We start from the raw sequence: 12,086 nt of genomic DNA on the forward strand, positions 1-12,086 counted from the left end.
GATCCACTACAAAAAAACTGTTGCTGTCAGTTCACAGAGTTGCCTCAATACCTTGATGTAGTTTTTAGGGCATCCGTCATGGTGTGCTCTTTACACAAAGCTTTACAATTGACAAAATCAAAGGCCTTTGTGAGGTCAGTGAAAGCCATGTGTAAGTTCTTGTGTTTTTTCAGACCTTTCTTTTTGTATCTGATGAGCAGCAAAGATCAAACACTTCCCCCCACAGGATAGTGTGAAGGCACATTGAGATTCCTGGATCATATTCTGAGCAATAAGAAGAAAGTGATTCAGGGAGATGCAATTAAAGTTTTTCCTACAATAGAGAAGAGAGAAATACCTCAATACTTCCCTTAAAACATGTCATGGAAGATCTTTTTATTATATTTTCAACTGTATAAAACAGTATGGCTTCCAATTCAATCTGCTATAGTAATAGGGTTTTTATTAACAAACATTTTGTATAGTGTGTGTGTGGTTGATATCAACAATAGTTTATAATTCTCTTTCCTGCATGCATCAGTGAACATTACAGCCATTCTTAATTAAAACTTGTTTGCTTTTTTACCTTGAAGCATTTGTATTATAACTTAATTTATTTGTCTGAGCATTTCTTATTAGACTTGTTCTAACATTGGCTTCTCAGTTTTTACTGAAAGATATTAAGTTCATATCACCAACTTAACTGTTTTAGCCTTCCTTTTCTCTATCATGGATTTTGTTTCAAAAGACAATGAGACATATTTTACTACTGCTGTTTTTATGATGTTTTATTAAACTTACTGTGTTACACTTTGAAATTTTATGTTTGGAAAGGTGGTAGTCTACCCCAATCTTTTTATACTTGCCATGAAGGTAATTCTCTTCTACCTTTCATTAAAATAGTAATGTGCAAAAAACAACAACATACTCTTATTCTTTTCTCTTTCTATGCCACATAGCACATATATTTAAAAAAATTTCTACTCACTTTTTTTTTAGTGTTTTGGAATGTCTTAATTAACTTTTTATCATTTTAGTGCAGTATTTCAAGGGTAAACCTAACACTCAGTTACTTGATTTTCTCAGTACTAGTGGTTTTATGGTATAGGATGAGGGTATGACGAGTTGTCGTTAGTGGACTGAGAAAGACAAGACATGATTTAAAGTTGAAATGAAAAATAAATACTTTGTTAATTGAAGAAAAACTAAATATTTGTGGAAAGTTTGATCTGATAAAGTTAAACCTAAAATGAACAAATGAACTAGGTTAACTGAAAATAATACACAGGCATTATCAGCAGCCATATTGTTAATATAATCATATAACAGTTTTAAAAAGTTGAAATTTCAAAGGTAGGTCTTGGTTCTTCCATATCAGGAACAAACCTGTTTGGAAATTCCTAACTGAGTGTATAATTCATCTTCTCTCTGCAGCTGACCAATGAAAACTTTTGGTCACAATAATCCCCAGGTATTTATGATCCATGTCATTAGTCATAGTAGGAGTCCAACATGAATAACATAAGGTAAGACACAATGCACTACCCCATGAAACAGTGGATAACTTCAGTGATTGGAATTTGTTACAAAAAGTATCATCAAGGGCTGACTTCAGCATTTGTTCCTAGATGTAGTGCCTATTGGTTTCAGTGTGATTGGACGGTTGAAACAGGCACTGAAAACTGTCATCCTTGTACAATAGATATATTATGGAAAGCAGTCAGGGAGGAGTGGTGTGCTTTGGACATAAGAGTCTTAGAACAGAGCTTTTTGCTATAGAAACTGTACTGCAGGACTATTTTCAAGAGGCATGGATTTCAGACAGAACAAGACTAGATATGGTGGTAGGTAATGTACAACATGATGAGGCAAAATCGTTTTCATATAATGTAATTGACCTTTGAATATACTGAATAGAAGATAATGCAAAACACAGTAGTTAGTAATGTTTTTAAAATATCAACCTTGTAAAGTAAAGATAGTCAAGTATTACTAATAACTTAATGCTCTTCTATGTTTTATCATAGAACAAGATGGGTCTTAGTAAGTATTTACTTACTTTAAGATATCTTAGATCACTTGGTATGTTGTAGAGACTCCATACAGATTAATCCTACTCCCAATACTCTGTTTCGTGTTACTGTTGATCTTAGAAATGACATCCAGAATGAACTTATTTAGTTGTTGTCTAGAAATGTCAAGTAATACTTGGTTGGTCTTGACTATATTCTAGACATAAACCGCACAGAACAGATGACAGTGATCATTTGATTTTCACAGCTACTGAGACATCTGTAACTCAACAGCTTGATATTAGTATCAACAAAAATTTCCTCAAATTTTTAAATCTGAAAGAAAGTAGTGCTATGAGACTGCCCCTGACTTCAAAGTAAAAGGTATGATAATGAAGCCATTAAGAAAAGCAAGAACAAAGGTCTTAAAAATAAAATTGGAAACTTGGAAAAATAATCCCTTTTTGTCTTGCAATGTACAGCTTCTGAATCCTGAGATGAACAATGCATTTGTCAAACCAAAGCAGTAATGTTGCTCAACTTGATTCAAGTCACATACACCAATTTTGTTTTCTTTAATGTACAAGTTGGAAGTATTGATACAAGATCTTTCTCAGTTAACTGTGATGCCTTTGCATGATCCTGATTGTAAAGTAAGATAGGTGCTGTTTGTACTATATGTTTCCAACTAGGAAATATCTGTGAATCTCTGGTGTTCATTGAAGAAGACAACACTCTCACAAGAGCTAATGGAACAAAGTTGCTTTCTGATGTTGCTACCAAGATGCAGAGTATCAAATATATGGCTAATCTTGTCATATGAGATAACTCTGTGAGATCACATCACCATCAAGCAGCTACAAGATAGTGATCTTGACATACATTGAGCAATTCCACTGTTACATGAGATCACATCACCATCAAGCAGCTACAAGATAGTGATCTTGACACACATTGAGCAATTCCACTGTTACAAAAAAGCAAAAGGTTTTTCTCTAGTATTGAAAAAAAGAAGACTTTGTAAATGCATTAGTGGATACAAGGGAGCTTGCAGAATAAAATTTAAATAACTAGAAGAATTTTGAAAGAGCGTCAGATTTTGCTCATAAAAGAAAATATAAGATAGACATTGCTGAAGGAAGTTGTGATAGTGTAGTAATTGAATGATAAACCAACATACAATTGCTTCATCATTAGAGATATGAGGACCTTGTATGTGGAAGGACAGATTTAAATCTTTCATCAATAAAATCACTGATGACAGCATCATTTTCTCTTTTGATATATATTCTCAATACCCATTGATGAGGGAATTAACATTGTTATGTCTTTTTTTTTTAATTACATAATACTAAAGTAGATCTCCATGGGGTTTCTGAACCTGATGTGCATAAACTCCTGAAATATGTTTTACATAATAATGTTTTCAGGTTCAGTGACCAAGTTTATTGTCAAACGCAAGGAGTGGCTATGAGCAATAAGGTGATTATAGCCTTTGCTGTAATTTTCATGTATGTCATTGATATTAAGGCAACCCCATGACTGGGCACTTGGTAATGAACAGTCTCCTACCTTATAGCTGCATTTTATTGATGTTTTTTGTGGGATTTGGAATGATGGCTTAATTTTCTTTCATAATTTCCTAAAGTAGGTTCTTGATAATATCAAGTTTACTTTTGAATATGCTCTATCTGGTAAGTGCTTTGAATTTTTAGACACTTCTTTGGCTGTATTCTACATTACCCCTCTCTTGGAGAGCAGGTAGATCTTGTGGAGATTTTGGAATTGAATGGTTATTCTGAAAGTCTGGTTAACAAAAGTTTTACTGTTCATGACAAACAAAAGAAATAAAAGAGATTCAAGTAAAAAATGTTGCATTCCAAATACCAAGTACCTTTTATTAGTCCTAAGGTTAATGATATCATTAAGAATACTGTGAGGGAATCGGGTTTGTCTATGGGTTTGATAAATTATACATTCACCCAAATCACATGGAGTGTACTCTGTATATAAATCTTCCAATCGCTGCCAAAGAAACAATTGTATCACATGTATTCTAAGACTTCTGAAGAAATATATGGAAAAATATGTAGCTTACAATCTCTTATGTGGTATTTGTAATGAAAAATACATTTGTAAAATAAAACTGAGAGAATTATAAAAAAGCAGTGCATGGAACATCTTTATACTATAGTGTGCCTAAATCTGATCACCCTTTTAGCATTAACAGAGAAAGAAAATGTTACAGTTTCCTGTACAGAAAATGCAAGGAATCTGTTCTCATTAAATCTAAGAAGATTTCATTTAATAGTGAGAGAGGATTGCATCTTTAAGTGGTGGATTTTTGTATGTGGGTATGAACATTTTAATACCCTCTGCTTTATTTTTTTTCTAATTGGTGTATATGTGTGTTTATAATTACATTTACAGTTGAGTTCCACATATTATATGTGAATATCTACATAGCTCATTTTTTTTTTTAGTTCAAATTAATATTTTCTTCACTGTGTTTATATGTTTGTCATGCCTTTACTATTGTCAGACAATACATAAGAATACAGTTTTGAATTACATCAACTGTTTATTTTGTTAAGACTGGACTTAGGATGTCTACCTCTTTATAAAGCTATAAGGTTAGACATTAAGTAGAGAATTTTCACTGGATATTGGCTATTTCTCTTCGTTAACACTCTCTGACTAGGTATCATTTACTGCACATTTCACGAGGTTTTAGCGACTTACATTCAAAATTTAATTGAACTACTTTTTGTTTATGTTATAACAGTTAGTATAGCATAAACTCATAGCTGCTAATCCATATGTTAATAGTATATAAGTTTTAAGTTCTTAATTTTATATGGTTATATTTCAAAAAATCCTGAATTTCCCCTAGTGTGAGAAATGTGACATATTTTCTCTAGGCATCCCCTCTTCTCTACTTTATTCACCACCTCCAATAAGTACGAAATTTAATGTAAATTACTCACTATAAAGTCTTCATTGTTCAGAGCAACCATAATTTTTATAGCCTTCAATCTTGTTTGGTTACAGAGCCATCAATTAGAAAAGCAGACCCCCCCCTTGCCACACCCACCTGTCACATCCTCTCTTTCAGGATTTGTTAATAGTTCTCTCTTACTCTTAATACTATATTATGTATAATCAATAGAGAGCCAAGATTTTCACGTATCAAATGATGTATTGTATTACATTGTTTTCTGAACAGAGAATTGCCTTTTTCTCTTTTAGTACAAGCTTCATTCCCATGGGAAAGGTAACAACTAGCTTGGATGAATTTGTAATGGCTCTTGTCGCATAGTTAGAAAGCCAGAAGAATTGTGATAGTTAGGGAAAATTGTCTGCTTTTTGAATGTTATTATTCTATGTTCTTTGATGCATTATTTAATTAAATAAAAATTATTTAGTGCATTACTACCATTAGTATAGAAAAAAGTAGGGTTAAGTGTCATCGACAGTTGAAGCAAAGAAAGAAGACTTGGGTAAGTACTTTATTTCTTGTTTTTCATGTTTATATTTTATTTATTATTATAAAAGTAACTAAAATGTAAAAATAGGGATCTCTTTCGGTTAGATTAGGTAAAATAAATTATAATAATAATATAATAAAAATGGCTCACAAGGCATGCACGCGAGCAGCTCAGATTAGCTTGTGGGTAATGTAATTCGATAGCATAAAGTGAGCTCCACATTCCCCAAGTGATTTATAACTTACAATGGAATGAATAGTAGTAGTTAGATGTGGTTCAAAGGGCAATAAAATTTCAGTAGAAATAGATGTATACTGTTACAAGTTTAAAGCTACTTTGGATAAACAAATGTAGTTTCATGTTAAAATATGAAGTCATTCTGGAAAGAAAAAAAGGGTAATTTTGATTTATTTCGATTGACCAACCTTGTATACAGTTAGGGTGGAGAAAATAACAGATAAAATATAAAGTTTTACTGAAAACAAACATTTGACATGTATTTAGGAGGTTTAGAGATTATGCAAATTAAATTTGAGATTTTTGAGATAAAGAAAAGTATTTTTAATCTTAGCATGAAAATCACTTTGCATGTGAACTAGTATAAAAAATACTCAATATATTCATGGACAATTCATTTTTAAGTTTATTGAAAAATACCTCACTAAAAATATTATTTTTTGAATGTGAAAGACTATAATATTTATTGAATGTCTGCCAAATTTTGTGAAGATGTACATACTATATTAAAAGTTAGTAGTATCAAAACTATGAAGACATTAAACAAGTACAAAGAGTTCAAGTGGTAGGGCAAATTGACCAAGCCCATGTTGAGAGAGTTAAACATGTTTAAACTCTAGTGTGCACTATGCTATCTGAATAAAATAAATAATAAAGATTTCTGATAAATCAAAACTTCTTTCCCTTTTGGGGCATTTCTTGAGCAGTCTTTGTATATATTTACTTGTGTTTGTTGTTTAGTTCTGTTTACTGTAATTTTTTCTTTACCATTATTTGTGCACATGTATGCCTAGAACTTTGTTAAAAATTATCCAAAATAGTTGAATACTTTTCAAAGTTTGTCTTTTGTGTGTGTGTTTGCTTTGAATTCTTGCTAAAGATAGAAAGATCCCCAAACTTTCAATAATAATTACTTATCCATATCTGTGGTTTTAATAATGTAGCAATTCTTTCTTTCATTGTGGTTATGTAAAAATAACAGAATTATAAGTTTGTTGTATATAAAATGTACATGTACTTTAGAAAATCTTTCATAACATTCTTAAAAGCTTGGCATGGTTTTGGAGTCTGATTTAAGATCATAACTTACAGCAAGGTGTGAAAATTTCATGACTAAAATTTTGAAATTCAAAGGAAACATTGCAAGTTTATATTATGCTAATAATAATATATCATCTTCAGACGTACTGTGAGAAACCCATCAATTTTTCCTGTGTTATAAATGTGTGTTGGCATATCATATGTTTTTTATCTAATTTTAGTTATTTAGGAATTTTAAAAAAATATATGTGGTTTCCATGCTGTATGGTAGCAACAAGTGGTCGTTCTAGTTGCTTTGTTGTTATCATCTTTTGTTCTGTTTGAGAAGATATTGCAGTAACATATAGTATCTGGGTTGAAAGTATTAATGTTGTAATATTCTTATTTGACTGAGTTGATGTTGTTTAAATGATACAGCTGACAAAGGTCATAATGTTAAAGTGTCGACTGGACAAAGAAACCAAGCCTACCTATTGAATTCAGGCCCACTTTTTTAAACCACTTCTATTAGGAAATCATGGAGAAAAGATTTAAATCAAGATCGTTGTGCTTATTTCTACAGAAATCAATTCCAAGAGAAAGAAAGCTGTGGAACTAAGCACATTGTACTAGAAGCGACTGTCTGTTTTGTATGCACAAGTACATACTGTGTTTCCTTTTTATTTATCAAGTGATAAAGATTGTTTTCATTTTTACCAATTTCATCCTGTTTTATTATTTTACATGAATTAGAGAGACTCAGTTAAGTTATCCAATTCAGAACCACTCTCCTTATGTTCTTAGAAGAAGCTGTGGTTATTATTGAATCCATCTAGCTGATTCTTAATGGGAAGTCAGTAGCTCTTACATTGTTTGCACAAAAAATTAACTTGATTTCATCAAATTAAATTCAGAATTTGTAAAATACTTAACACCAGTTTTAGTTGTGAAGTGTTATCTCATTGACAAAATTTGTATTATGAATTATAGTGTAATTTAAAAGAATATTTATTATAGTTTTAATGAAACTTGTGAGCTTGATTGAAATAAATAATTTACAATTGTCATTATTTTCATCAGAGCCGATCAGAGTTATTCTACCAGTTTTCTCCAGTTTTAATGCAATCTATACCAAAAAAGACTGTTGATGCTTGGATCAGTTTGGGACAGAAATTAAATCCTGCCAAACTTATTCCTGCTCTTGTTCAGTATGACAACTCTAAAGATCCAAAACAGGTAGAAATATACTTTTCTTTTCTTTTTATGTCATATTAAGGTTATGTCAGAGCATTATCATCAGTTGTATCTTGATGGATAATGAAAAGCCTTTACCTCTGTGCCACGTAATTTAAAAGTAAAATATATGTATGGCTTTATTAAACTATAGATAGATTGAACATGTTATATTTAAATAAAAGCAGTTGAAAGGAAACTTTATTTAAGAAGGAACTAAAAAATATAGCACATGTAATCAGGATACTGAAGAATATAGGACGAGACTTCCTTACCAACTCTTGACATCTTCAAGCCAAAAATAAATCTGTTTGAAAATGCCAAAACTAAATTTACAGTTACCCTTCTTTCTGTGGCTGACAAGTCAGATAATTGCATAACAAGATTTTGGAAAAATCTCTCCTCCATGTAATGGTCATAGAATAACCCCTTCCCATACACAAGTTAAGATAGAACACATTATAACTATCCCATGCAACAATAGATAATTTCTTAGAAAGTAATACCTAGGATTCAATTTAGCGTATGACCAACATCAAATTCATTATATTCTAAATAGGAATTTACAGAAATTTGAAAATTCTGTGGATAAGAACTATATATATATATATATACTGTGGTGGGGGAATGAGATACATGGTGTTTGTATTTCACACAATCACTCATGGGTGTGTAATTACTGCTCACATTTTATTAAATGAAAAGTGTTATTATTACTTCAAGTAATGTGTGTAAACTAGATTTGGTTTTCAGAAAATTTAGCATTTTGAAGAACTTCATAAAATTAACTTTCATTTTTTTCTGTTAACAAATTATGGGTTGAAAATTATAAACTGATGTATAATTAAATCAAATTTCTCCCAAGTGTAAAGAAATGTTTAAAGCTAAAATTTATTATTGATAGTAGTTAGTAAAATATTAATGGTTTAATTATTACTTACCTGCAATTTAAAGAGAATTTAGTATATGTTCAATGAGTTAATATATATATATACTCGTTTGTACAGATTAATCAGTTACTCAAAGCAATAACAATTGTTCAAAATGTTAAAGCAACATAAAGCTTTAATAGCCTGTCAGTTATTAACTTGTTATCTGATAATGTGTACAGAGTTTACATAGGTTATGAAAATAATGGAATTTAGTAAGCAAATGTTTCAGTACTGGAAATTCTAGAAATGGAAAATCAGTAGATTTTATCAGGAGATTCTGGAAAAGTCTCATTCCTCCCACATTTTCCATTTTTCTTAATGACAAACCATACCATTGTGTTTATCTCAGGCTAGTGAATAATGATTTCCGGAAAGTGTGACTCATAAAATCGAGAATATTCTGCCTTGGCAAATTAGTAACAGGCTTTGAACTATGTATCTTCATCTGCAAATAAAACAGCCATGGTTATTGTTGGAATGATGTTTTTAGGCATAAAATAAGCTCAAAATGTGTTTGTGTACAAAAGGCAAACCACAGTCCTGTTATGTGTGTCAGTCATCACAAGATGTGATGATTACATGTAAAAATAAAAAAAAATTTTTTATTCATTTTAGATCTGAAAGAAAAACTAATTAGGATACCATGAGAAAAAAATAATGTTACATACATAACAATACTGTATTTGTAGTCCCAATCATCTCTTAAAAGCAAAAGACTGTTCCTTAAATATCAATTGGGCCCAAAATGTCATTCAAAATACCTAAGCCTATTCCAATAATTGTATAAATAATTGGTGACCTTGTGAGATAGAAAATTCTATTTTTCTTATGGTTATGGTTGTGTTTATCATTCATTTATTATTTCCTTCTTTTGTTTAGTTTATCTATGAATTTTTAGTTGCATTAAAAAGCTAACTCATCTTGTAGCTAATCATTTGTATTTTAAGAAATATATATGTATGATGAAACTGACACCAGCTTCCCTAGCGGTGATGTACAGATGCTATTAATGTAGCAGAAGATTATATAAATTTAAGATCACATGAAGTGTACTCTTGTGACCTACTCAGTGAATAAATACCCTGCCAGAAGCTTCAATAAGATAGTTTGTTATGAATTTCGTGCACAGCTACATGAGGGCTATCTGTGCTAGCCATCCCTAGTTTAGCAGTGCAAGACTAGATGGAATGCAGCTAGTCATCACCACCCACCACAAACTCTGGGGCTACTCTTTTACCAATGAATAGTGGGATTGACTGTCATATTATAATGCCCCCATGGCTAAAAAAGAGAGCATGTTTGGTGGGACAGGGATAGGAACCTGCAACCCACATATTGCGAGTCGAGCGCCCTAACCACCTGGCCATTCCAGGCCTCACTAAGAGAGAGAGTCACAAGATAGTTAGTGAATTAATGCTGTTTATCACTCGATATTGTTATTAATATTTTGGAATATTGTATTGCTGTATTTTTTGCGATTTAGGTTCTTTTTTCTGATTCCATTATTTGAAATAATATTGATATTTATGATATATTGTTCATTAACATTAGTGTAAAGTCCAGGCTAGGCACGTGTTTCTTAATAGTATTTTGGTTAATGTTGAATATATTTCTAAGTGTTGTTATAATTTAATAAATTGCTTTTTTGTTCTTGAACCCTGATTGTAGCATTGTGTTTAACTTAGACCATTATAACCTAATCAGGTATAAGTTGATTGGCTGTCTTTAATAGCAGTATTTGGATATTTCATGTGCAGTAATCAGGTTTATGATACTTGTTACCATTTGGATTTGCATTTTTTCTCTCTCTCTCTTTATTAATGAATTTTAGGTAATAACTGATGAAGAACTTAGGCTAGAATTTACTTTTTAACAGCTTTTGATGAAGATGGAATAAGGAAAATTTTGAAATGTCCATGTTATTTATACTATCAAGAATTTTTTGTTTATATATTTCCACCAAAAGGGTAGAGAAGCAAATAGATCATCTTTTATTCTTATTCAGTCGGTCTTAAAAGCACTTTTAAAATTCACAATTAAACAGTAAATTCTTGCACATTAACACATAATAGCATATCACAATTATTTTTTTAACATAAAGACTCACAAGTTTCTGTGTGCCAAGTATGTCATCATTCATTTTAATACTGAAATTTTTTTTCGTAACTTGCATCAAGCAAAGTGTGGAATCAGGCGTGTCTTTTAGTAGTTTGTGAAAAATTTCTTAAGACTGGGAAAAAGGATCCTTTTGAGATAGAAGAAGAAGAAAGCAGGAGCTTGAACCCACCAAGCCACAGCCCCTATGTACATCACTGCTCAGACACTGGTTTTTGCTTACATTGGTATACCTATCAGAGCTGCTATAACTTTACTGATTTGTTGTTTGGGATTTATTATTATGGCTTATTTATTAGTAAGCAAAGAAAACTTATCAGACTGCATCCTCTTATAATTCTGTCTTGTTTATGTATGGTTCCACTTGGAACAACCAGGGATGATGTTGTGATGCTTGCAGGTTTACTCATGTATTGGAGGCTCAAGACTTGTGCAGTTCTATCTTGTATCCAGTGTGTTGTAGACCTGAACACCTGGAACTTGACCAGCTAATTTCACTTGACAGCTGCTTGCTTCTTCAGGTGATCCTGTTATTTTGATGAAAGGATTCTGTTTTGAAATGTTTTGTTTTCAAAATATTGAAAATACTTTATATAGTGGAGTTTGGATTTCCCAGTTGCATTTAGACTTTTACATATATCTAGATACTTGGTTTCATCTGACTTGTACAGATTTTGATAGAGCTGCAGTGATCCATTGATCTGTTGACTTTAGCTCATTTCCTTTGTATGAAGTTCAGACATGGGAGATTGATTTTGCCCTTCCTTCTGCCGGTTTTTATTTATCAAGACCTTAGTTACTTAGGTTGTGACTGGAGATCAGATTACTAACCATTTTCTGTTGCATCCTCAGAGTAACCTTGTTTCTTTCCATAATCTCCTAAACCAATTAATATTTGGAAGCTTTCTCTGTTTCTCTGCTTTCTAAAACTTCAATGATGCAGTTAACAATAAACAGTTTTTTATGACTCCTTTTCTCTGTTTCTTCTCTTTCTGAAATCTCTCCTTAATTTTTGGGAGTACACCCTACTTATCACACACATCTTTATTGAGTGAATGGTTTCAGAGGCT

At 31.5% G+C, this 12,086-nt stretch overlaps 1 protein-coding gene across 1 annotated transcript in view; it reads left to right on the plus strand.

Annotated features, from left to right (window-relative positions):
- LOC106466901 (vacuolar protein sorting-associated protein 18 homolog) overlaps positions 1 to 10,948 on the plus strand; it is a 172,377-nt gene extending 161,429 nt beyond the window's left edge. Inside the window, exons 20-21 of the mRNA XM_013927208.2 lie at positions 7,817 to 7,972; positions 10,868 to 10,948. Of these exons, the coding sequence (XP_013782662.2) occupies positions 7,817 to 7,972; positions 10,868 to 10,948 (237 nt within the window). The remainder of the gene's footprint in view (positions 1 to 7,816; positions 7,973 to 10,867) is intronic.
- Positions 10,949 to 12,086: the final 1,138 nt, after the last annotated feature.

This window comes from Limulus polyphemus, unplaced genomic scaffold (genome assembly GCF_000517525.1).
Source record: "Limulus polyphemus unplaced genomic scaffold, Limulus_polyphemus-2.1.2 Scaffold2417, whole genome shotgun sequence".
Lineage (NCBI taxonomy): Eukaryota > Metazoa > Arthropoda > Merostomata > Xiphosura > Limulidae > Limulus > Limulus polyphemus.